The sequence below is a fragment of the Pangasianodon hypophthalmus genome, chromosome 26 (assembly GCF_027358585.1).
Source record: "Pangasianodon hypophthalmus isolate fPanHyp1 chromosome 26, fPanHyp1.pri, whole genome shotgun sequence".
In the NCBI taxonomy this organism is placed as follows: domain Eukaryota; kingdom Metazoa; phylum Chordata; class Actinopteri; order Siluriformes; family Pangasiidae; genus Pangasianodon; species Pangasianodon hypophthalmus.
This window is the reverse complement of record NC_069735.1, coordinates 5,464,354-5,491,936: the sequence shown is the minus strand read 5'-3', so window position 1 is coordinate 5,491,936 and position 27,583 is coordinate 5,464,354. Positions and strand designations below refer to the sequence as shown.

Below are 27,583 nucleotides of genomic sequence, written 5' to 3'. Positions count from 1 at the left end.
CTTTCACATCTTTTCCTGAATTTGTCAGTTTTTCTTTTCTGTTGCTTTAGTGCTTCCTTCAGAGCCTGAATCTCCCTGTACAACTTAGACTCCTTTCTCCTGACTTTTTTCCTTCCAGTAATTTTTAATAATTTCCAATAATTTTTTATTGATCATGTGATGTGTTCATGATCATAATGATCATGTGTTCTATGCCTACCAAAGAATGCTAAAGTGATATTCTGGTCTTTTCATTGTGATTTCATAATAAAATCTGTTGTTGAACCTATTATCTGCTCAATAAACCTGTACCTCGACATTTGAGACTGAGGACCAACTTCAGGACTCTGAGGTGGAGTAACCTGGTTCTCTATCACTTTCTTTCTCTCTCTGCTCTGGCGCTGGGTTTCTCAAGTATGCTCTTTTCCTTCTCTTCACCCTCTCACTTAAATCTTTCATTGTCTTCACCTTTCCTAGCTGTCTGTCATCATGCCACTTCTCTTTGTGTTTCTGTAAATATGCAGCCCTTCTCTTAGGATCAGCATCACGCCGAGCCCTATACTGGCGCTGTTTATAAACCCATCTCCCTAAAACACAAATCACTCTGTTTAATATTATGGTAATATTATGGCTTATTTCAAATCATGGAGTCATATCGAATTTATGAATACTCCATGAAATCATTGTAATATATAGTGTTTACGGTAAGTATGAACTCAGTATCCATAAAGCATTTTAAACACACGCACATTATAATAATATATATATTATAATGTTAATGAATATATTATATTATTATAAAGGTAAATGAAGTTTTATAATGCATCATGATACCTCAAGTTGTAAGGACTTATACAATAACATCATAACACTTTATCAGTCATGACTAAGCAGAAATAGATATATGTCAAATCTATAATATTATATAGGTTTAAGTCAATCATGAGGAATTCTGAATGCTTTATAACCCTTGACAAATGTCTATATAATATTATGGATACTGAGTTCATGGCCGTGATTAGATCAGTTACATTTATCCATTGTAATGCAAATCATGGTTTTAGGCAATTCCTATGTAATTTCTGTGTAATGACAATAGTTTGTGAATATTTTTTTATCAACAACACTCAGTGTGAGCATAAATTGACACTGAATTTCTAACATTGTCAACCATGTTAATCCTTGTCAGCTGTGTTACAGTTGATGGGTAACACAGTTGACATTTCGGCCATTTTACAGCCTTGTGCAAACTGCTGACCTTGGACTGGTTAGTACATGACCTTGATTAACTTATGTTAAAATAACTAAAAATTGGTTGGTCTGCCACCAAAGGTGCCATGTTATTTATAATTGCTAGCCTTGAACCTTGTCGCACACTTAGAGTTTAGTTCAGAAGTCATGCCATTCAAAAGATTTCAATTTTTTTTAATCAGAGTAAAATTTGTGTTGCATCATTACTACCACAACTGACTCAAGAACTACACAATATTTTTTGTTATCTTTAAACTTCTTGCCAGCCAGAAGGTAAAAGATTGTGTGTAAAAAATTAATTAAAATAGACGTGGTCCTGTTTTCAGGTTCATCTATTGTCATCTACTGTTATTAATATATAATATTTTTCATAGACTAGAGCTTCTTCCCTAGCCGAGTTAAATAAACTGAGCACGTGCGCTTTCTTACTGCACATTTGATTGCAGTCGCTGTACTATCAGGTCGCCAGGAGGCGTTTTTACTGGTGGCCATCAGTGGTGGTGCGACTCGCAATCCACTTTTGACAACAAATCAGTTTTCTTGCCGTTTGTATATAAAATTCACCCGTGTATATATGCATCATATCATATGAGATGAAGGAGAAGCAGCAGTGTGTGCTCTTTGCACAAGCACAAGCGCCGGACTGTCTGGGGCTCCGGGAAACAGCCCGGACTCGCAGGCAGCAGTGCAAGTAGCAGCGGCTGGAGCAGGAGCTGCGGCTGGATGAAGCCCGGTTCCAGCAGTATTTCAGCTGGACAGGACTCGGTTTGAAATGCATTCTTTTAGGATTTAATCAACCAAATCTGACTGCCTATGAGGTAAGGTTACTAGTCATGGTATGGTATGCTATTTGTCATTTTACTTGTGTGTCTGTATGCCAGAGACATATCATAAATTACTGGCCAATTGCTAGCCATTAGGATGAATTTTTCCTCCATCTTTCCTGCACTACAGAATCTGACAGGAGACGGATCACGTGCGCGCTACTGTCTTCACTCCCATTGGTAGTCGCCCCATAAACTTTTCTCAACTTTGTCGCGTCACTGGACACGCCCACACCTAGTTGCCGGAAGTCGCCAGCTCTCATTGAAAATGAACGGTCTCCGGTCCTTTATCGCTGCGAGTCTCTGCACGTGTGAACGTACCTTAAACGCCCCTTTATGCGTTCGAATGCAGCGCATGCGCACAAGTAATGCGTCAACTTTTCGCAGCGTCAGTTTTCGTTACACCCCGGAGAGGAGCCAAAATGGCCGCCGTGTGGAGAAATTTCACTAGAAGGACTTTGGGTTGACTATTTGAGCAGGCTACATGAATTATTTCAAGATGTTCATATAAGGAATAGGGAGTAGGGCACCATTTCGGCCACAGCCCAAGAATGGCGTGAATTAGTGTGAAGTAAGGAGGGATGTGTCCTGATTGGATCACACGCTCAGGGGCGGGACATGAGCTGTGTGCGGGAACAACCAATGGTGCGGGGAGAACACAGCTTCGAGTTAGCTAAAAATGGAGTATGATTGCTCCAGCTCGACTTATTAGAGATTTTCTGAAGACCTGAATGCAAAGAACGAAAATGATAAACTGGCGGGTAAGGAGCATTTGGTGTGAGAGTCTTTAAAACTGCTAATTATTGATGTGGTTAAAGATGTAGAGCACTAGCTTATATTTCCTTATTCATGGATGACAGACAGATCTGTGTGTTTATACCCTGCGTGTTGTATATTGTGTTGTGTTGTATATTGTGTTGTGTTGTATAGTGTGTTGTATATTGTGTTGTGTTGTATAGTGTGTTGTGTGTTGTGTATTGTGTTGTGTTATACACAGTGTAGATTTCTGACCGTGTCTGTTCATTAGTGTCCGCTGTTCAGCTTCATATAGCCGAGCCAAAAGTGAGGTATATTTAAAACAGTACCTTATTTTAAACAGTGTCCTGAATATCCTGTATTGCTCGTAAACAGCGACATAGCGTTGAGGTCCTGTAATATTGCCATAAATACATAAACAGTGTTTAACATTATTTAAGATGTATTCATTCAGATATCAGTAAGTAAAGGTGTAAAGAGGAGCAGTAGTAAAGCAGCTGCTCTGCCATCTTTAGGTTCCCTTCCCCCTTCCAGAAAGCCCTCAGCTGTTTTGGACTTTTCCAGAAAGTTCCCAGTATTAATGTTTACTTGGTTTTACGCCAAACGGGCTGTCATTACTATAGTGAATTGTATATGAATACCAATTACATTTATTATACAGTTTCAATTACCAGTGACACTCAGTGCTGTTTCTTATTCCTTTTCATTCTTTTAAACGCTTTTGTTTCAGGCTTTAGACAACGTTCCCTTGCTGTTCTACATTCTGGCAGCCAAGACTCTTCTCTTGTGTCTTGCTTTTGCTGGAGCTAAACTGTATCAGCAGAAGAAGGCCCAAGCAGCACTGAAACAGCAGTTGGAGATGAAGAGAAAACTTGCACAGGAAACACAAGAACTTATTGACAACAAGAAGGATGACTGAACATCTTGGTGTGCTAGAGAAAGCAGGATAAACAAAGTAAGCAATGTTTCTGTGTAAACTTGAGAGATATGAACACGGATCTGTGCACATTTTCAACACATGAGCGGTCTTGGGTACAAGTCTGTAATATTCAGGTGAGATTATCCACTGAAGAAAGGGTGAGATTATCAATCAGGTTATCACATTATTCATGATTTCTTAAATGTTATCAGTTTTAAGGAAGTGCGTTTTGGTTTCGCATAAACTTGAATAAAGAAAAAAAGATTGTCTCTTTAAATTGTGCTCCAACCAACAAGATGTATGACATGATGGATTAAGATTATATATTGCTTTTCTCTTTGCAGCTCTGCTACTTGTTTGATAGTTGATAAAACTCTTTACAAGCTTTTTGATTTAAAAGTAGCAAATGCTGACAAACCAGGGCGAATAAATAAAAATAAAAAAACTTACAATAATCTGGTTGAATAAGTGTGCACACCCCTAAAGTAATACATTGTTGAAATATTGCACCACTCAGTCTTTTTGGGTAAGAGTCTATCAGCATGGCACACCTTAACTTGGAAATATTTTCTCACTCTTTTTTGTGAAAACATTCTAGATCCATCAAAAAGGGCATCTCTTGTGCACAGCCTGCTCCAGGTCACCCCAAAGATTTTTAGTTGGATTCAGGTCGGGGCTCTGCACTAAATTTGACTGGTATTTGTAGCTATTCGTGATTCCCTCCACCTTGATAAAAGCCCCAGTTCTGGCTGAAGAAAAGCAGCCCTAAAGCATAATAGCCCAGACATGTGAAGAATACAAGAGATTGTTGTCGAATGCGGAGAGTAATCGGTAGTGTCACTGTGGTGCTCGATTTTCTCCACTTGTTGATGATGGCCTTCACGGTGATCCATGGTACATTTAATGTTGTGAAAATTTTTTGTACGTCTTTCCTTATTGAAGCAGCCAAAAGCTATCCTGGGAGAAACCACTTTTTATTAGTGCAAACAGGGCACAGAACATTACTAGTGGAGATCCACTAAGCATGGAAAACCTTCCCTGAATTCTATAAAGTCCTTAACCAAAGTGGATTTGCAACTAATTATTAAAATTGACAATTTAATTATGTTGGCTTGACAAACCAACATACTGTTTTCCTATTTAAACTTATTATAATACTGCTTTCTTATTATAATACTGCTTCTGCTTCTTCCGCTCTTGAGTATTTGGCAGCCCATAGAACCGTACAGCAGAAAGTTATGAAATTTGGCACACAGAAAGAGGACAGTCTGAAATGTTACCATAGCAAATTTGGAGTCGCTATTTCAAGCCCTCTAGCGCCACCAGCAGGTCAAAGTTTCACTCATGTTTATGCTAATAACTTTTGAACCGTAGCCATTTTTCCACAGTAGGCCATTTTGTCTAGCCGCTATTTTGATTCATTTAAAAAAACCTACTTTTTCAGAGTCCGTCTAGAGCATTTATCCAGTCTTCACCGGACTTCACATAGATCATCATCAGAGCATGCAGGCAAAAAAAACTTTTTGATATCGCAAACTGTTTCCATATAACGCATCTTCAAAGCACCACATAGTGTTTTATGAAATATCTTGGCAAGCCTACTGCCTATTGTACTGAAACTTGATATGAAAAATCATAACCATGCTCTGATGCCTGCTTAGCTCCTTACTTTACCTCTGTAGTGCTTGGCCCCGTAACTCCTGCATGCAGCTATATTTATTATTATTTTTCTTCTTCTGAGATCATTAATTTCTATAAGCTACTCCTCCCAGAGCTTTCAGGCTACATCTATCAAACTCGGTACAGACCTTCATTCTGTTCTTGAGTTGTTACATCTTTTCTAACTGATCGGAATAACGGTTTTCCCATTACGGAAGCTCAAAGTGGTTCAAATTCCAGTTGAATTCCATTCAAAATTTCAGACTGTTATAACTCCTTAAGCTACTTCCACCAAACTTGGCACAGTCCTTCAGGCTGTTCTAGCTGATCGGACTTACGGTTTTCCCATAGCGGACAATCAAAAATCCCAAAAACTTCCATACACATACATTGACGGATTGTTCGGAGCCTGGCTCAGAATGTTCAAGATTTCAAAATCCAACTGTCAAAACTCACACACACCTGTGTGCAAACGGCCTGCAGCTCCTCTTCTCTCCCTCTCACTCTGTCAGTGTACCTGTAATAGAGACTCTCACTTCATCTATCTGTCCATCAATGCCACACACTCTCTCATCCATCTCTATCAGTCTACCAGTAGCACACACTTTCTCTCTCCATATTTCTTTATCAAGCTACCTGTATCACTCACTCCTCCTGTCTTTCAAACACTAAAAATCTCTCTCTGTCTACATGCATCAGTCTGTCTCTCCATTTATCTTTCAACCATTCTCTCCATCTATCTATTTACTAGTAACTCTATCTGTCTAATCAGCTCTACAATTATTGGCACACTATTTATCTATCTGTCTATCTATCTGTCTCTCTTTCTTTCTTAAAATTGCACATTACCTTCAGATTTCAAACTGATAACTATTTCAACCTTTCAGACCGGCTTTGTCAAGCCAACATCAAAGTTTGTTGTGACAAACTTTACCTATCAAGTTTATGATTGTTAGTTTGTCAAATTACTTTGGATAAGGGGGACCACATAAAAAAGGTGCTATAATTCCTACGCTGTTCATACAATTTGGATGTAATACCATTAAATTAAAGCTGAGAGTCTGCACTGACTGGCCCTTGGGTATTTTTATGTGGTGTAATCTGTCCCCCTTTGAAAAAGGTTTGGACCCCCCCTTGCTCTTCTCTGTTCCAATGCAAGAATTGTCCTCCCTCTTCCTCTTCCATAAGGCAGACCAGGCATGGCAAAAGAGCAGTGGAGCTCACTATTTTCTAGCAGGCTTCACAGCCTTGTCTGCTGTTTGCTAAATACCCTGCTGTGGCAATGCATCTTCAGAGAAATGTAATAAATGGTCAGCAAAATTTCCATACCCTCTAGTAATTATGCTGCGGTGCAGAGCAATCAACTTGAGCCTGAACAGTTTGGGACTTGATCCTTGATCCAAAATACAAGAGGTTGGAAAAGTTGATAAAGTTCAATTCACAACAAGATGGATTTATTTTTTATGAGATCAGATATTCTGTATCCGAAGTGGCATTGCTGCTATCTTAAATAATAGACACAGTCGACTGAGGCAAGAACAGCAATATGTCAAATAGTAGAGCTACTGTCACTTAGTGACAGCAAAGTGAAGCTTCATGAAGTATTGGAAGCTTTCCAGACAGCTGTATTGAAAATGGTTCATTTCTCAAATGCCAAAAAGAAATAAATAGCTAATGCCATGTCAAATAAATGAATACGTAAAAGTGCATTACATTTTTATCATAGCCATATGAACTTTTAAATGCTGTATGTGGGCAGAAATATGGAGGTGTGTGCATAGTCCATGCAGCTCCCTGTTAGTGTTTTTACAGTTTGTAGTACTTTACCAGTGTATTTCAATACAACTTTCCTTTGTTTCCCCAGAGATGTACTGCCACACCCTCACACAGAAGTATTGGTGCCATTGACAAATCTGCTGACTCGGCTACAGGTGGAGCTGTTTCCTTTGTTTACCTGGAGCTAATCAATGTTGCCTGCTACCTTTTTATTCTACACTCTTATTTATTACTCTGTGAAGCCTGTTTATAAGTAATAAAATAAATAAATGGATAACTTAGGACCATTTTACATACTTTGTTTGCTTAAAAGTCTGAAATGAAATGCAGTCTTAGATGTTTAATGTTCATGTAAATAAATGAATAGTAATGGTTTCCAACATTTTGAGGAAGGGATACATCCACTGGAGTTAAAGTAATACAAAGCAATAAATACTGCTCACTCTGCTCAAATAAAGTTTTCCATTTACATACTTGATGTCATCATCTCAAATGTTCTGTATTAGAGTTTATGTATTTACATAATAATGTGACGTTTCTGCTAAGGTTTCATACCATACAACAGCCTCGTCGAAAATGTTCATCATAGGGGCAATAGCCATAAAATATTTTTAAAATGTTATGCAAATATGAATTTTATAGCAGACAGTGGAATTTTACCAATGTGAGGGATTGCTCATGTACTGATAACTTGTGTCTGTTGGGGATAGCAACTTCTAGATACAGGTAGATATATGTCCTGACTTTGGCCAGCATTTCCCCCCAAGTGATGCACACTAAATTAAATTCTGGACATCTGACACAAGTTGAGTCTGTTGTAGAGATTCTTTACTGCCACTTCCAGTTCATAGTGTTTTAGCATTTTCACAGAGTGGCATAATTAAGAGAGTTTCTTCCTCCTAGCTTATACACTACATCATAGCCCAGCACACTGGTTTACAACATGGGACTAGACATGGAAAATATATTTGAAATATAATACTATCAATACTAATTAACATGTTGGACTTGTTTTGCAGTCTGGATGTTCAATAAGTCGCTACAGATGTCAGACTTACAACAGTGTATAACAATATTATACACTAGAATTAAGACTCTTTGCTATAGAGAACCATAGTGATGCAAAATTTCAGATCAAATTAATTAGCTACTTGTATTTAGTTAATGATTCATATGTTCATCCATTAAAAACTGAAAACATTTGTCCTCCAAAGTATGGGAATACTTTACACTACACTCCAGTGTTGACTTCATGACATAACTCGAGAAACAATGGAAGCAGGTTGTTGTGTTATCCTACCTTATCAGGCTGTCTGACTGCATCACAAATTCAAGGTCATGTTTATCAGTGTTTCTTACCCTTCCCTACCATCAGCTCAAGCTACTTTCGCCAAGTAGCCACCCCAGTGGTGCTGATAAATGTAAATGCTAGATCATTTAATTTTCTTAACAACACAGTATAGTTTGTGTTGTGCATCAAGTCACCATATTGCTTTCACATTGAAGGTGCTGGCAGTCGAACCCAAAAAGAGTTGATTCCCTGATCCTAGGCATTAAAAAACGATTCCACGTACCAAAAATGCAAGCTCTTTGAAATTAAGTTCTTAAATGAAAATTTGATTATAAGGATATACAGTAAGCTTGAAATGAAAACATCAAATGGGCTAATAAAATTTCCTACCAAAGAATCTGTGTTTAAAATCATAGACAAATAATGCATGCTACCTCATAATTACAAACAAATGACAAAATGTAAAGTAAACCACATTCTGCAATCTCGAGGTATTTACATACACACACACACACACACATATATATATATATATATAAAATATGCAAAGCACTCATGCATACTTAATTGTGGTTATGGTGTAATATTTGTGCCAAAACCCTGTTTGCAGGATATTTTTTTGAAAGCACATAAACTTAATTTAGTAGAAAAGGGCTTTTTTTGTTTTCTTTTTTTTTTAACAAGTGATTTTTGGAATCAGTACAAGTTTCTTTGCACGTTCACATATGCACTGAATTCAAACCTCTCTGATTCCACAGTTCTGCAACATGTATAGTGCTCTCTGCACATCTTGGCTCTAAAAACCTCTCAAAGCAAAAATATAACACCATATGTAATAAGTAAGTACCTCAGTTAAGAATAAAGTATTTTTTAATTCTTAATTGCTGTTTCTTATTTCTTATTCAGCCATAAACAGTAGGGGAAAGACAGCTGTCTGTTATTGCAGTTGATAACTTCAACAAAATAGACTTCATGTGAAAACTATAATGAATTTCCTGGTTACACAATTGCACTTTTTGACCATGTAGTACACAGTCGTAGAAGGTAATTATTTATATTTGCACTATCCGGTGTCACCCAGATGTCGCTCAGCCTCCCTTTTGAGTCTGGTTCCTCTCAAGGTTTCTTCCTCATATCATCTCAGGGAGTTTTTCCTCGTCACTGTCGCCTCTGGTTTGCTAATTAGCGATAAATTTATGAATTTAAAATTTATATCCTGAATTTATATGTCTCTGTAAAGCTGCTTTGTGACAATGTCCATTGTTAAAAGCGCTATATAAATTGAATTGAAGTATACACCGATCAGTCATAACATTTGAACTCGCCTGCCTAATATCGTGTAGATACCCGTTGTGCCACCAAAACAGCTCTGACCCATTGAGGCATGGATTGCACAAGACCTCTGAAGGTGTGCTGTGGTATCTGGCACCAAGAAGTTAGCAGAAAATCCTTTAAATTGCCAGGTGGGGCCTCCATGGATCAGACTTGTTTGTCCAGTGCTTCCCACAGATGCTCGACTGGGTTGAGATCTGGGGAATTTGGAGGCCATTTCAACACCTTGAACTCTTTGTCATGTTCCTCAAAACATTCCTGAACAAGTTTTGCAGTGTGGCAGGGTGTATTGTCCTGCTGAAAGAGGCTACTGCCATTAGGGAGTACCGCCATGAAGGGGTGTACTTGGTCTGCAACTATGTTTAGGTAGGTGGTACATGTAAAAGTAACATCCACATGAATGCCAGGATCTAAGGTTTCCCAACAGAACATTGCCCAAAGAATCACACTGCCTCTGCCGACTTGCCTTCTTCCCATGGTGCATCCTGGTGCCGTCTCTTCCCCAGGTAGGCGATGTGTACACACCCAGCCGTCCTCATGATAGAAAAGAAAACTTGATTCATCACCAGGCCACCTTCTTCCATTGCTCCTTGGTTCAGTTCTGATGCTCACATGCTCATCGTAGGTGCTTTCGGCGGTGGACAGGATGAGATATTTGATCATTTGATTTGCTAAAATAGTTAATTTCACCAAGAGTGATGAATAATATAGACTCTTTTATAAACATTTCATTGCTGGATTTTGTACAACAGCACAATACAATAGTTGCATTTCATAATGTAACCACTCAAGCTTGTTCCTTCCACCTCCGGTTATGTTCGTTTCTCAGGAACAGCAGTGATGTTCCTGGGTCAATTTGACCCGGGGCATGTTTAAATATCCAAAGGTGTCATAAACCAAAAAATCTCAATAAACATTATTTATATCTCATTATTAACTCCATTACTAACCATTTCAATCAATATTTAGTGCAATGGTGTTCTTTACCTTTCACAGATCATGGTTTAATGAGGATAATTCACTCGTTTTTCATAAAAACTGCATGTTAAAACTTTTTTTTAATGTACATTGGAAAGACCCACATATAAAAACAATAGTTTTACATGACATTGATTTTTTAAAATTTTATTTTACATTTTTTATGGAGTGATGTAGATAAATTAACACGAGACACTTCTTATGTTCGTGGTCAAATTGACCCGCTGAATTAAAATCAAGACAAATGAGTCATGAGGATTTGTATTGAAAGTAACCTTTATTTAAGCAATGTTTTTGAACCAGAAATGAACAAAATAACAAAATAACAAAATAAGATTAGCAATATGAACACGTACGTATGTGTCTGTGAGTCTCCACAGCACACAAGTGACATGTCATCACATTGTGATAGTAAACACTATGCCATGTTTAGAACCAGAAATACACAAAAATGAGTAGGTGGAAATGAACAAGGTGCATGTGTGTGCATCTATACAGCACATGAGGGACATGTCATCACAGTGTGCTTTGTGCAAATGAATTTTGCACATTTCACACAGGTCATGCTTGTCTTGACATCATCAGATGGCTTGCAGACCTAGCACCTCTTCCTCTTCCTTTTTCCCCCAGCAGCAACCTAGAAATAAGAGGATGATGATTACTGTTTTTTTGCTGATCCCAAGACACACACAACATGCTCTCACACAGACAAGCACGCACGCATGCACACACACACACACACACTTACCTCACGTACTGGTGCACTAGGTGAAGTCCTCTCTTGGATCTCCCTCACTGTAGCTGCAGCGGCTGGGGTCCTTGGTATGTGCTGCCTCCGTTGTATATGTGGTACCACAAGTGCCTTCCCCAGCTCCTCAAGGAAGATGCGCCTCTTGTATAGCTTTGACACATTCCACTCAGGAAAGCTCTCCATCCAAATGACGAATGCGTTGTAGGCTGATACATCAATGATGTTGTAAAAGATGACCAGCGGCCAGCGCGCAGTCATTCGCTTGGTGCTGTAGGAACCCCTGATTTTGTCCAAGTTGTCCACCCCCCTTTGGTGGCATTGTAGTCTAGAATCATATTTGGTTTCTGGTCCTCTCTTGTGCTGATTTCAGCATTTTTGTGCAAAGTGCTCATGAGCACCACATTTTTCCCCTTTTTGGGGCAGTAAGACACTAGGGCTGTCGCGTCTGTGAAGGCAAACATGGAAGACTGAGGGGCCCTGTTCTTGGTTACCAGCAGCTCAGCAGGGAGTTCAGCCCTGTTTTTTCGGACCGTTCCGACCATCGTGAGCTTTCTCTTTAGAAGCTCCTGACCCAAGTTGTAGCTTGTGAAAAAATTGTCACAGGTTATGTTGTGCCCCCTGAGACCATGTGCCATATCAAGCACGACCCTCGTACCCTGATTCTTCTCTGAGGCTCCGCCAACCGGCTTTCCAGTGTAAACCTGCATGTTCAATGCATAGCTGGTTTTTGCATCACATGCTGCCCAGATTTTTATGCCGTATTTAGCTGGTTTGGAAGGGATATATTGCCTAAATGGGCAGCATCCTCTGAATGCCACTAGCCTTTCATCCACTGTGACATTAGGGCCTGGGTTATAGAGTAGTGGAAGTTGCTCTACCTACTTGTCCCACACTGTCCTAATAGCTGCCAGCTTGTCTCCCTCCCATCTGACAGCCCTTGTCTCCCAATTATCAAATCGGATTACTCTGGAGAAAATGTGAAAAGTCTCCAGAGACATTGTGGCATGAAATATAGCCCTGCCTGTCTCTGCATCCCACAGACTGGCTTTTGATTCATCATTGAACTTATAGACCCCAGCCACGATGAGGACCCCCAAATATGAATGTAAATGCATATTATCCAGCTCCTTCCACTTCTCACTGAAAACACGCCTTCCTTCTAAATTAGTCATTTCAAGAATGATTTTCTGTATTGAGCTGGGCATGACCAGCTCAAAAGCTGACTTGATGTCTGTCACACGAGTCACTGCCATCCTAGTGGGCCCTGGCACTGTCTTTATTATGTTTTCTGCAGACAGTTTTGCCTGATGTGTATTTGAGAATGAAGACCACTGTATTTCACCATTTTTTGATGTGAATGTCTTGCTTAGAGGAATATGAATAGCAGTTTCCTCATTTGGTTCATAATCAGAATCATCAGATTCAGAATTGACCTCAAGATGGTCTTCATCTTCAGACACATCCTCCTATATTTCACTTTCATGATCAAGGATGAGTTTCAGAGCCTCCAGGTCTGTCATCTGTTTACTTCTGCAGCTCATTTTGTAAAGCTCTGACAGAGAGTATATCATATGTTGCTGCAGAGTGTAATGTTGGTAGGACTCCCTTGCAGAGAAGCTTTATATGTTTTGCCCCTCCCCCGCTGAGTGTCCACTCAATGTGGGTGGAGTTTGCCCACGGGAACAGAAAAGTTTCCCGCCAAAAGTCATAACAACACCTGCATTCTCTTACAGATGAGGTCAAGAGAATAGGGAGGGGGTGTGGGGGTGTGTGTGTGTGTGTGTGTGTGTGAGAGAGAGAGAGACTGGAGTGAAAAATGTCTCACAGTTGCAAAGAAACAAACAGTATTTGACACTTCTGCCCCTTTTAGCCTCCACTTTCACTGCCGGGTCAAATTGCCCTGAACAGTACCTTTGTAATATAAACATGCAGGGGAAGGGGGGGATGTGAAGAGATGATGATACATTTGATTAGATTAGATTAGATTAGATTATGATTAAATACATTTGTTAAACATAACTTTATAACCATCATAACTAGGGTAGCAAAGGCTAATGGTTTGCTACTTTTAATACACCTACTAATGATTACTAATTACTTACAAATGAAAGTCAGTTGAAATGCCATTAAACGAGTGAGTAGCCTAACTGGCTTTGCTGTTATTTGGCCATGGCCAATTTTTAAAATGTTGAAGTAAGGCAGCAGTGCTAAAATAGTACAGTGGGTCAATTATTTGTCATTATTTGAGTCTGGGTGAATTACTTGTTGTACCCATATGTTTTCTGCTTTATGATGGTGTTGGGTCAGTGTAAGTAGGTAGACACTACGACTGGCCATAACAGGGCTGACTGGTTACTGACTGTTCACATGCACATGCAAGTAGTATCCAAATTCTTTCTCTCTCACTACATGGTACTCCTGCTGCCTGATGAAATGCCGGTGATCCTGTCTCCTTCTCCCCTCCTGCCTGAAACATCCTGATGCTTGTGATTTTGTTTGAACCCACCCATTTTTCACGTGATCAAAAATATTGGAACACGAGACTGACAAGTTTCTTGTTATCCAGGTGTGTCCTGTTAGACTGATTGTTTAAACAGTTAATAGCTCTGTCTACTCTTGGTTTGAGCCCTGGGTTTCAACTGTGAAGACTACATTGGTTTTTAAGGAGGACAAACCACAAGAAGACCAGAAAGCTGTCTATGGGAGAAAAGCAAGCCATTTTGAAGTTGAGAAAAGAGGGGAAATGAGCTTGCATGGTTGCTTTTGGAACAGGTGCAATAATCTTTATTGATGCTGTAACTCATGATGGTAACTCTGGAATGAATTCAGAAGTCTACAAAAACATTCTGTCTGCTAATTTACAGAAAAATGCATCCAATCTAATTGGGAGGAACTTCATCATGCAGCAAGACAATGACCCAAAACACACTGCCAACACAACAATGGACTTCATCAGGGAGGAAAAGTGGAAGGATCAAATGAAAGTATCAGGAAATGGAAGCTGAAATTCTGATCTGTCGTCTCATATTCATCTTTTGATCTCAAACCCCAATGTCTTCAGTGTATAGAAAAAAAAAAAGAATTGACCTTTCTGTTCCAGTACCTTCGGAGGGGACTGTAGCATACAGCTGTGCATGAGTAATGACTCATAAATGCACTATCCGGTGTCACTCAGAAGAGTCTGGTTCCTCTTGTCTTCTCAGGGAGTTTTTCCTCACCACTGTTGCCACTGGCTTATCTGGATTTCTGTAAAGCTGCCTTCTGACAATGTCCACTGATAAAAGCAATATAGAATTGAATTGAACTGAATTGAGAACTACACAAACGGGACTCAAATTGGACAGTACAGGATGAGTCATTAATAGACTTTTCACTGTTCTCCCTGAAATTATAGTATATATTATGTAATGTCCCTAGAGATGAGCCACCACTGAGCTGAAGATTAAACCAGTTTCAAGTTTCTCAGACCCATATGCAAATCGAGGTCAAAGGCCACACCCTCACACATGTATGGCACAGTTACAGTAATTTTGTAATTAAACTATTAATTAACTTTGTTATTAAAAATATGCAAAGCAAATAGAAAAAAGAATAGTAATTTATGTGCAGCATTGAGGCAACTTCATGGTCCACTTCTGGTCAGCATGCTTTGATTTGCGCACATACAAGAGTCTAATCGGTTCAAGTAAACATTACTTCTTTTTTCTAGTTTACATGCGTGTAAAAATCAGATTTGTTTTTGTCATATTTACTGAACCACTGAATCACTTTTTTTCCAGTATATTCCTGCTGTCTGTGAATGAGATCAGTTCATTCAAGATATAATCCTAAAGCTTATTTAATGGATAGGGGCTACATTCAAGTACAGCAAATACTGAGTAGAGAGGATGGTAAATTTGCTATAAATCACAGGATGCATTTTGAAGTTTCACTTTCTTTATCCTCTGACAGTGGTTTTGAGTAATCTCCACAGACAATAGAGTACAGCAGATCAACAGATCACATTAGATTCTTTTATGTAACAGATATGAAGCGACACTCAAGTCATGTCAAATGTGTACCACATAATAAGGCGTTATTCTTCAAGGGCCGTATTCAGAGGTGGTGACTTGTGTTCAAAAGTTACGTCAATATTCATGCAGGGAAAGTTCTCTTTAACTTGAATTTCTGGGTAGATTATTAAAATTATTCACTTATTAAAATTACCCATGTGTAGTTCATGCCTCAGAAGTTGCCTTTCTTTCATTAACAATCAGTCAATCTGATTTTAATTTGTGTAGAGCTCTTGGGACAGGAGTTTTGCAGTTCTGTCTGGATATACCACATTTAAAGATAAGCACTTTTCTTTAAGCCAGAAAAAAGGTGATAGAAAGTGTTGACTCACAAAGCATATTACATTTTTTTTTCTTTTTGCTGTCAATTGCAATAAAAAAAATATCATTAAAGCAAGATACAATAAATTACAGTTTACAATTAATGAAAAGAAGACAAAGATTCAAATTGACTAATTTAACAATATAATAATAGTCTAATATATTGCAGAAATTGCTAAATTGCAAGACCCTTTTTTCCTCCTCTGACTATACCTGCATATTAATGATATTTAGTGATGGCTGCAGAAAAAAAAGCACAAAGTTAACAGTAAGAAGGTGAGATTTCAAAAGAGCTGGAAACAATAATACTTTTTCATTTGCAATAGCATTATGATTTGCATGTATACATATTATATCGTAAATATTTAGTATTTTGCATAATTCCTAAGTAGTATTTTGATGTGGTCTAATCTGGCCCACATTGAAAAAAGTTTGGACACCTCTGCATTACAGAGAAGCATGATACTCCTATAAATAATTTTTCATGCAATATGTTTTTGGGAGGACACTTTGGTAGATGGAACTATCCATTACCATGGACCATTATTAGCTGCAGTCAGACAATAGCACCTTGGCTCCTGAGCCAAGCACCATGGGGCTGCCACTTCTAATCTGCATAAAGTTGACTCCAGCTCAGGAGGAAATGCTTACTCTTACTGTTTCAGAACACCCTGTGTCATACAATAACATTATAAAAAATGAATACATATTTTTTTTAGCTATTGTTTAGCTATTAAATATAGATAAATCAACCCTGCTGGTAATAGGCTATTTAACAAGCTAACAATCTAGTGGCTATTAGCACTACGCAAAGATTAGTCAACAAGACAAACAAGAAACTAGGTGTTCACTGAAGCAGTGTTTTACCTCCAGACATGTCCATCACCACCTGATTTTGTTCCAGCCCAATGAATAAATTTGTAGGGCATAAGGCTGGCGTGAGCATGGATCAAGTCTATAGTTGTCTCTGAGGTCTGAATCCGTGCAATGTCAGTATTAACTCCTCACTACACATGGTTAACTCAGCTCTGAATATGGCCCCAAGTGCATAATAATCAGAGAAAATTTTGAAAACTGTAGCAACAATAATTACATTTTTGCACAATACTAGAACCAACATAGACAGACAACAGGCTACAACATAATGACAGTGAGTGGCCCTCAACAATGCAGAGTTAACTTTCACACATGAAGAAAATGTATTTTAGAAAATTCAAGAAAAAAACAACACAAGCTAGCACCCTCCATATGCCACTTTCGCAGTATATGAATGTAATGCCAAGCAGAAGGGCCCTTTGTTAAATCAAATAAAATCAAATTCACTTCTAAATGGCTTGTTCTACTGTAATTAACCAGATTTAAATCAGAAGCATATGTGATGGTAAAGATGGGATATTCCATATCAGAAAGAGGTGCTTATATTTGCTGCTTCCTTGGTGATGTGGAGTTTGATTACTAGTTTGCCAGGATCGTCAAGTAAATTCACTTCTTGACAGAGCGAGCATAATCTGGGCGCCGAGTCTGAATGATTTTGGGGCGGGCCCGGGTTCCTCCTTCTGTTTCTTCTTCACCATCTGAGCTGTCGTCTTCACACACATGCACTATCACACTAGGAGTGGTGGTGGTTCCAGTGTGTAACTCATACTGCTCACCTAAAAGAGAAAATTATAAGATTAAGAAAAGAAATTAAGATTCATTAGACCAGGCTATGTTTTTCCAGTCTTCAACTGTCCAGTGTGACAGCGGGCCGACAGCCCACACATGGAAAACATCTAACGCTCCTCACACGACTGACGGAGCGGTGCTGAAAAGACAGCGCCATTTCAGCACCACACTTGTTTTGGACAGCCGGAATGCGCATGGCTGTGGGGCGGAGCGACTAAATGCCGCACGGCTGGCAGCCAATGAGTGGCGCGGCTCCAATTCACCCTCAGGGAGAAGACGAGGAGCTATAAAACGAGCCCGTGGCCACTCGCCAGGCAGAAAGGTAAGTGAAGAAAACTACTTCACTACCAGTTGTCTCTCTCTCTCTCCCCCTCCCCCTCCCCCACAGACGCCAACGTAAGCGAGGAGGACAAGCCGCTGCTGCTCAGCAATCACCCCGCTGCGTAAGACTGCCGGTTGCATTACTGCTGTCTCGTCGCTGTGCCGCACTGCACATTTGCCCGCCAAGCCCGAGACGTCACCACCTGCACCCAGCTTCACTCGACTCACTCTCCCACCTCACCATCCCTCTCACTACTCACTTAAGGACTATAAAGAGCACGTTCCCCCACATTTACTGCCTCCGTGTGTGTGTGTGTGTGTTCAGCCCTCCGTGGTCCCGCGGTGTCACGCCAGTTTTGGTGATCCTGTGCCCACTGAAGCCTCAACTTTCTGTTCTTGGCTGACAGAAGTGGAAACTGACGTGGTCTTCTACTGCTGTAGACTATCCACTCAACGTTTGATGTGTTGTGCATTCTGAGATGCTTTTCTGCTCACAACAATTGTACAGAGTGGTTATCTGAGTTACTGGAGCCTTACTGTCAGCTCGACCAGGTTTGGCCATTTTCTGTTGACCTCTCATCAGCAAGGCGTTTCTGTCCGCAGAACTGTTGCTCACTGGATGTTTTTTTCTTTATTGCACCATTCTGAGTAAACTGTAGAGACTGTTGTGCATGAAAATCCTAGGATATCAGCAGTTACAGAAATACTCAAACCAGTCCATGTGACTAACAGGGTGACTAATAGGGAAAATATAAATACAATCATGCCACGGTCAAAACCACAGAGATCACAATCCCCTGTGCTGGCCCATATCTGCATGATTTTATGCACTACACTGCTGCCACACAACTGGCTGATTAGGTGTTCCTAATAAAGTGCTCAGTGAGTGTATCTACAAACATATTAAGTGAACTACAGTATCTAGGTTTTCAAGAAAGCTAGCTAATGTTAGACTACCTAAAATATTGTATAACAGATATAATTAATAATTAAAAACAGTATGTACAGTGAATAAAAAGTCCACACATCCCTGATAAAACTGCAGGTTTTTATGATGTAAAAATGAAACCAAGTTAAAGCACTTGTAATACAGCACTCATGTCACAGCCACCATGGACAATTCCTCCCCAGACCACCCTCTCTCCATCCATCCATTCTCTGTATCGCTTATCCTACACAGGGTCGCAGGGTGGCGGGGAGCCTATCTCAGGGGACTTGGGGCACAAGAAAGGGGACACCCGGGACAGGGTGCCAACCAATTGCCACCTATTCACACACTACGGACAATTTGGAAATGCCAGTCTGCCTGCAACGCATTTCTTTGGACTGGGGAGGAAACTAGAGTACCCGGACGCACGGGGAGAACACGCAAGCTCCAGGCACACAGGGCGGAGACAGGATTCGAACCACGAACCCCAGAGGTGTAAGGCAACAGTGCTAACTACTAAGCCACCGTGCCCATAGCACCCCCTCACTCACTTTTTGAATCTCTTCTTTTGTTGTCTGCTCCATTTCCTTTCTTGATTTTGTACACCTGTCCTGTATTTCCCTATTAGTCACACTATTTAAGTTCTGTGTTTTCCCTCTTTGGTTGTTGGAGCATTATGCTGATGTCTGTGTTTGTTTGCATGGTAGTTTATGGTTACTGTTTGCACTGTGTATAGCTTTTGTTTTCTAGTTTCAAGTTTTCCTTGCCATGCCTTGCCTAGCATTAGCCTAGCCCTTATTGTTTTTGGTTCTTTCCCAGTCCTTGTTTGTTTCTCAGTTGTTTTCTTTCATTAAAGAATTTCTGCATCCCTGGACTCTCCTTGGCCCTCCTGGGCCCCCACATGACAACTCAGTAGTCAACATTTATTGATTTGGAAATTTTATTCCACTGTTCCTTGCAAAAACTCTCCAGAACTATCAAATAATGAGCGGATCTGCTGTGCACAGCCCTCTCCAAGTCATTCCACAAAGTTTTGATAAAATTCTGAATAGGTGCCAAAAGGTGAAATTTTTCTTCACACAGAGGCAGCAGGTTTTGTGCCAAAATGATTGCAGCCCAATAGCCCAATGCTACCACCACATGCTTCGTAGTGGACATGGTGTTCTTTGAGTGATAAGCTATCATATCTTTTAGAATTACACCCAAAAATTTCCACCTTGGTCTCATCATACCGTAACAAATCTGTGACATGGTTTGGCAAAATTTAGGCTGGCTTGGATGTTTTTTTTTCATGAGAAAGGGACACCTTACCCCATAGCCCAGACATGTACAGAATACGAGAGAATGTCTTGTCAATTTTGGAGGGACATTGTGTTCCTAGTGACATCACTGTGGTGCCGAATTCTCTGCACTTGTTGATTATGGCCTTCTCGGCGTTCCATGGTACATGTAATGTAATCTCCTGATCGATACTTTTCGACAAAGACATCCCATACATGTTTTGTAAGCTCTTTGCGGACCATGGCTTCACCAGTCAGATGAAGCCAAGAAGCTGTAAAGAAAATCAGAAACAGCTGACCTGCACTGATTACAGGCCTATGATAATTACTGTTGAATGTGAGTTTGAATGTGATTGGCTGAGCACAGACACATGCTCCATTATAAAAGGGTGTGTACATATGCAGCAAGGTTATTAATTCAATTCAATTTTATTTGTATAGCGCTTTTAACAATGAACATTGTCTCAAAGCAGCTTTACAGAACATAAGAAACAAAAAGCATGCAAACAGAAACAAAAACATGCAAACAGTCCTAGATATTACAAGTTTTTTCTTTCTTTTTTGCTAAAATGTTTAGTTGTATTTGTTTTTCACTTGAATTTTTTTTTCTTACTATATCACATTAAAGGTGGAAAAAGATCTGACATGATTTTTCTTGGTTTCATTTTTTACATCACAAAAAACCTGCAATTTTAACAGGGGACTTTTTTATATCCACTGTATCACGTTAATGTATAAAACCAATGTAACCAAACTGGCTAATTGTCTAACGTGTTTCTTTTCATGTTTTTAGAATGCAAGACCAATTTAGCAAATAGCTCACAGTAAGGCTAAGAAAGTATCACCACTGATGGGTAAGAACTAATTTAGTATCAAATGTTGGATTCTGTTCTGATACTACTGTAGTGTATTTTTACCTGGACCAAGTTTGGAGACAGCACACAGTAGGTCATAATTAATGATGGGCGTAGCATCTTGAGACTGCTCCCAACCCACTGGAGGAGAAGCTGGAGGAGAAATGAGGAACTGCTTTTCTGGCTTTGGGGGCTCTAGTCGAGGACTGCCTATATGTACAGACTAAAGGAAGAATAGTGCAGGGAGAGGGTGGAGAGAAGGAGATAGACATGAAACAAAGAGAGACTAAATTAAATTCAAAGAACCACTGAATATATGTATAAAAAAAAAAAACAGTTCATATTTCTTTTTATCTTCTGCACTGTTTACTACAGTCTTAAACTGACTCAACTTTATGTAACTCTTAATTGCTTGATTAAGAAATGATGATATATGAGATAAAATAGAGTAAAAGTTAACAAATTTTGTTAATCTCTTCAACAATCAGTGAGTGTATCCTAAAAATAGGCTTTACTCATATATTCCTGATTGTGGGTTTACTGTACTCCAATAAGATTTTTGGTACCTGGGCAAAATAGAGGCGCATCTCTTTGCCATTGAAATCACTCTTGTGAAGTTTCACTCTCGCCTGAGCAGCAGCCACTGCGTTGGTGAAATTAATGCGTACACGGCGAAAGCTTTTGAAGAACTGGAAATATACTCCTACATCAAACTGATGAAACAGTGTCTCAAACTGGTCCTGAATATGAAAAAAATAGAAAAAGACAACAAAGAAGGTCCTGTAACTTGGTCAAGGCAAAAGTCTTCCTGCAGATCCCCTCCCCTCATTTTCAGAAAGCAGAAATTTCATCGCTAAACAGCCTTGTCTGAACACATCACTGTCCACAAGTGCAGCCACTAAAACAGAAAGGATTGTACTGAGTTGTCTTGATGTGCATGAGAGGGGAATATAATACAACAACACAATACAAAATGATTTAGTATACTACCACTAAGAAAGTCCCAGAAAGATTTCCCAGTATACATGTATTATTTCCAGTACTTGTCTGTGAATGCCATTTCTATTATGAATTGTTTCTAAGCCAGTCCTTTCTTCTCTGTAGGAGAAGTACTGAGTTATTGCAGGTTTTTTTGTAAAGTGAAGTGCATTTGGTATCTGTTCAGAGCTCCAAAATGTCCCCTCCACCACATGTCAACCGTCATGATATCTGCTGCTCTTCTTATAATGGAGCGCTGCCTCTGTCCCTCCTCCTTCCCCTCTTTCATTCAGACAACCAATACCAGAGTTTTAACAAGGGTGCATTTCCTGGTCATACTGAAAAAGGTGGCAAATTAGAAGAATATCCATTTGCCAACTTTCAAAGTCACTAGCATCAATGTTAACATACTGTGTAGGAGCAAAATATTTAAAGCACTGGTTAATCCAAAAGAGTGAGTGACTGGAAACTAGTGACATCACACAGATGTCCAGTGAACATGAAAATGTCTGGCATTTTGGGTCTTAGCATGCTCAAAAATTGCACAAAACTTGGTACACAGGTCAGAAGTGTGTGCCATCATGTTCTGGTAAAAGATTGGGCCTGGGTATTGGCCAGTGACTCTATAGAGCGCTCTGTGACATTTTTCTTGTCTTTGTTGACAGACAAATTTCACAATTGCATCCATCCAACTCTGCCCAAACAGAAGTCAGCCATTTCGGATTTAGTACGTTTTGACAGGTACAAAAATTTTATTTTTATTTAAATGTTTAATACGTTTGTCCAATTCATACCAAATTAGATCAGGATGATATCAGGATATCCATGATATTAAATTCTGAAGCAATTTGATATCTCAAATGATGTTGCTATGGTGAAGCAATCAATCAACATGTCAATGCCACGCAAACAGGAAGTGAGACATAATTGCACTGTACATTGTGAGATGTGGCCCAGAATTCCCATGTATGTTCAGTGATGAGGCATAATCACATGTACATGCGGTGATTCATTCTCATAGCTCTACCAACTGGAAACAGGAAGTGGGGCTTATAAACTAATCCTTTAAATGCTCCTCCTGGATGGTTGATCAGATTCATACTAAATGTGGTCAGCACAATGTCAAGAGATTATTGATGCTAAATTTCAAAGGAATATTTGATAGCTTGAACAGTGTTACCATGGAAAAGTGATCAATTAATGTGTCACACAACACAGAAAGTGTGGCATAATTCCACTGTACATTGTGTGATATGGTTGAAAATCCACATGTATGTTAATGATGGGGAATAGTCACATACACATTGCATGAGTGATTCATTGTAATAGCACCACCAAATGGACACAGGAAATGAGGCTTTAAACCAAAATGTTCAATACTTCTCCTACATGATTTTTATCATGTAAGGTAATTGAGGGAGCACATACACATGAGATTAGCGATTCCTTGTCATAATGCCACCAGCTGGCATGAGGAAGTGGGGCTTATAGACCAATCTTTTCAACACGCCTTATAGATCAGATTCACATCACATTTGGGCAGCTTGATGTCAACACATTCATGATGTTAAACATGATGTTAAAATTTTTTACATTTTTTTATTTTGAACAGTGCTGCCATGGTAATGTGATCAAACAACCAATGATGAGTCCGAACAGGAGACGCTGTGTAATTCTCCTGTCCATCATAGGCCCAAAGTTCACATGTAAGTTCCATAACTCAGTGTAATAATACCCTTACTGGCACACTGTCATAGCACCACCAACTGGCACCAGAACATGAGGACTTTTACATTTGCCTCCAAAAAGAAAAAACTATTTACAGGAATTCATCACACTCACGCTTCAGAATTGTGAGTGCAACATGACAACAGTGAAAATGTTTTTTTTTATGTTAATGATTATATGAAGTTCAGAAGGATGAGACCTGACAAGGCACATGTCAGCCTGAAAGCATGTATGAAAAGATTAAAACTGTGAAAAATCTTTGTGTCTGTGAGGAAACTGGAACAGTGGAAATATGAAACCAAGGTAACGAGGTGGAAAAAAGTGGCAGAGTCATGAGATGGCTACCAAGTAAGGAATAACACATGACAGACTGTGCTGGTATACAAAAATAATGCATGTGTGGGGGGTTGCATTATTTTTGTATACCAGCATGGTCTAGAGTGCATTTTTCAGAAATTTAGTGATTTGACAGAAATTGCAATGTTTCATTTATTAAAGAACAACAGGTCGCACATTTTAACAGTTTATAGTTAAATTTAATGTTGTGGAACATCCGAGAGACAAGTTAGTGCCTGTTCTCATCTACATTATAGCTCTGATAAACAGTCATTTCCCTCACCAGCCTCTCTCTCTCACACACACACACACACACACACACACACAAACACACACAAACACACACAAACACACACAAACACACACAAACACACACAAACACACACACACACACACACACACAGCGCAGCCTGTCAATTACAGAGAAAATGGAGGAAACTGAAAGTGGTACCGAGACCAAGAGCGCTTATAACCTAGACTTCTTCCAAAAACTTCAACACATCAACGATTATAAGAATTACTTTGTTAAACAACCCCTTTTTAAATCCTTTTATTAGTATTCTTAGATTATATGGAGCATCCACTGTACAAGTCCCTGTGTATGAACTGCTACTATAGAAACAACAACATTAGAACACACACATTAATATTAAAGATCATGTTACAGCTGGAACTAGCTGTGCTGTTGTACGAAAACAAGGCACATTTTCTGATTCACATTATCAGACTGGAGCATTCAACCGCACTGTGGTATAGACAAAGATATGAATCAGAGGTTCTTTGGCTCTTTAAAACACTCTGGATAAAACACATACATCAATTATAATTAAAGTCCAGGTTCACAACATATAATAACACACACATGTTTCTGCAGTACAGAGACCCATGCATGTCTGATCTGACATTGCATGAAGTGCAGTTTGAAAAATAAGATAGCAGGCAGCATTTGTCTTAGAAGAAGCATGTTAGCTTATGCTCTACTAACAGTGGGGTTACTAGAAAGTGGGTGGGACATTGGCACATTGCAACTGAGAGAAAATTCAAATATTTCCAGTGTGCAATGAACAGATTCATGCAGCTTCAACACTTGCAACTATATAAACTCCAAGAAAAAAAAAACAGCTATGCTAATCTGCAGGGTAAAGCCGATTTTACACTGTGCGATTCCAGAAGTCTTTTACATGTCAGAATTCTATAACATATGTGCGATAACATATGCTCTCCATATCAGATTACACAATCAATTACACAAAACGATGAAGATAGCTGCTATGTTCTGCCACACTGGGTGCACAGCGACAGGTTTGTAGCTCTTCAACTGGAAAGCATAAAAATAGCTTCACATTGTCATAAGAGTAAATAAACTCTATGAAGAGAGCATTTGCATGCTAATTAGCTAGCTACACTCTATTTCTCTCCATGTTTTGTCCTTTTTTGTCCTGTCATGATATAAGTGTGAAGAAACATTATAGAGGCATTATGTTGATGCAATTCAACAAACTGCTCTTCTTATAAATCCCATATGTTTTGTTTATAGCTGTCCCATGAGTTATGTGTAATCATCTGCTGTCCTCCTATTGGTAGATTTTAGACGAAATTTTTGGACACTACCAGAACTTGTCGTTGGCTTTCTTTGGTTGCAGCGGCACTAAATCGGCCACCTGTGAGCATGTCACATTATGCATTCTAAGACCACGGATCTCAACTCCCGAACAAAGATTATCCTTTACGATGCAAGTTTACATTTACATTTACATTTATGGCAATTTGGTGTGTTTGGCCCCATGTTTGGCAAGTTTGTGCCTGCGACAGCAAAACCAGGCCAAATATCATACAGTGTGAAGCTGGCTTAAGACTAACAGCAACTCAGACCTCACCTTACAACAGTGTTGTATAAAATATCTAATACATTTACATTTACGGCATTTGGCAGACACTCTTATCCAGAGCGACTTACAATTATCTCATTTATACAACTCTTGCTCAAGGGCCCAGCAGTGGCAGCTTGGTGGTGCTGGGATTTGAACTCACAACCTTCCGATCAGAAGTCTAACGTCTTAACCTTCACTTGGAAAGGACTCAGCAGAATTTAGAGAGCCATAAGAAAGCCCATTTTAAGGTATTTAATAGTATACTCAAGTACTTCAGTGGGTCCCTGGTGGTCTAGCAGCTTAGGATCCCGCACTCGACTCCCGGGCAGGGAACCAACCCAGCCACTGGGAGTGTACTCTCAGTGCCCAAGCCTAGATAAATCATGATGATTTACATTGGCCATCCAACGTAAAACCTGTGCCAAATCAAACATGTGGACCAATCATCCGCTGTGGAGACCGTTAACGGAAGCAGCAGAAAATAGTGAAAAATCAGTAGAACATCCCCATGTTTCTTTTACGTTTCACATTTGTTCAAAAAAGTCCATTCTGATTTTGAAGTTTCATCTATCTATTCTCATCTTTATCAGAATGGATTTCATACTAAAGGAATGGTATCCATCCAAACATAAGCAACACATTTGGTATTTCAGAAAAGAGGAAGAGATTAGACTTAACTGAGCCAGTCTACATTACATAATCACTGCTGAAGTGTGCTGAAAAACACTTTCCCACTCTTTCCATTGTTCCCAGAGGAGACATGAGAGGAGAACAAAAAGCTCTTTTTATGACTTTTCATTAGTATTTGTTTTGGTACTACACACCAGTACCTAATACTATGTTCACTTCACACTAAGGAAGAGCTTTTGAGTACTACATTTTTAATACAGGTTCTATACTCCTGTGTTGATATGACATGGGAGTCAGTCACAGATTAAATATCTGACCACTGTAAAAACATACACAACCATTTTTATAGTTTCTCCTATTATACTTAAATTGCACTTAAATACTTAAAATAAGATTTTTAAGAGGCTCTTTTTTCCTGATTACAGACTAAGACTACAGATTACTCTAAATAATGCCCATGACTAGGTGATGTAATGGCATGTAACACAGCAGAGGCTTGTGACTATAATTTTTGTTGGAGCAGGCAGAAATTAATAATGACAGCCTTAAACAAAATTAAGTCAAGAGTCTATCACATGTGACTTCAATTCTATCTTATTCTAAGCTTAACTATCGAGTGCATTTTCAGAGAAAGCCTGTAGACAGTCAAGTTTCACCCACATGTCCAGCCCAACTACATCTCAAAAACCACACACAAGACCTGAATCTAGCCCAAAAAAGTGGACACTGGAAAAGGAAGTTTCCTTGTTTCCATGGAGAACCACGTATTTCACACATATTTCTGATGTATGGACATTATTCACTCCATTATCCACCTTTCCCTCTAACAGTATTTATAATATATATATCTTACAATAGAAATGTTTCTGTACATTATAAACACACTATCCGCACTTACACTTTTGTTGAAATTCATTAGATTTAATTCAGATTATTTCCTGTAAATCATCTTGGTGGTTGTGGAGTATTTCTAAACAATGACTTTATCTGATAGAGAAAAATTCAGAGTATTAATTTAAAGTCAGCTAATCTGATACCCGTGTAGAGATCAACTGTAGATTATGATTTTTAATAAAATTCACTGTTTATACAAAGTGTGGTTT

General features: G+C 39.2%; 2 protein-coding genes and 1 pseudogene across 4 annotated transcripts in view; 1 reads left to right on the top strand and 2 right to left on the bottom strand.

Annotated features, from left to right (window-relative positions):
* The first annotated feature begins 2,656 nt into the window (after positions 1-2,656).
* LOC113537294 (small integral membrane protein 11) lies at positions 2,657-7,637 on the top strand. The gene is made up of 3 exons (XM_026931711.3): positions 2,657-2,815; positions 3,541-3,765; positions 7,253-7,637. Exons 1-2 carry the CDS (start codon positions 2,786-2,788, stop codon positions 3,727-3,729), a joined length of 219 nt encoding a protein of 72 aa, XP_026787512.1. The 5' UTR covers positions 2,657-2,785; the 3' UTR covers positions 3,730-3,765; positions 7,253-7,637.
* Positions 7,638-10,557: 2,920 nt separating this feature from the next.
* LOC113537747 (piggyBac transposable element-derived protein 4-like) lies at positions 10,558-13,992 on the bottom strand (annotated as a pseudogene).
* Positions 13,993-15,434: 1,442 nt separating this feature from the next.
* The window catches only part of rcan1b (regulator of calcineurin 1b), an 18,285-nt gene continuing 6,136 nt past the window's right edge, over positions 15,435-27,583 (bottom strand). For all 3 annotated transcript variants that reach the window (XM_026931967.3, XM_026931969.3, XM_026931968.3), the window contains exons 2-4: positions 21,504-21,677; positions 21,001-21,160; positions 15,435-17,541 (exon numbers count right to left, since the gene is read on the bottom strand). In XM_026931967.3, the coding sequence (XP_026787768.1) occupies positions 17,372-17,541; positions 21,001-21,160; positions 21,504-21,677 (504 nt within the window). In that variant the 3' untranslated portion in view covers positions 15,435-17,371. The remainder of the gene's footprint in view (positions 17,542-21,000; positions 21,161-21,503; positions 21,678-27,583) is intronic.

Coding starts and splice junctions, on each gene's coding strand:
- LOC113537294 (XM_026931711.3), top strand. CDS start 2,786: ATGCAAAGAACGAAAATGATAAACTGGCGG. Junction 2,816..3,540: donor CGAAAATGATAAACTGGCGG/GTAAGGAGCATT, acceptor CTTTTGTTTCAG/GCTTTAGACAACGTTCCCTT.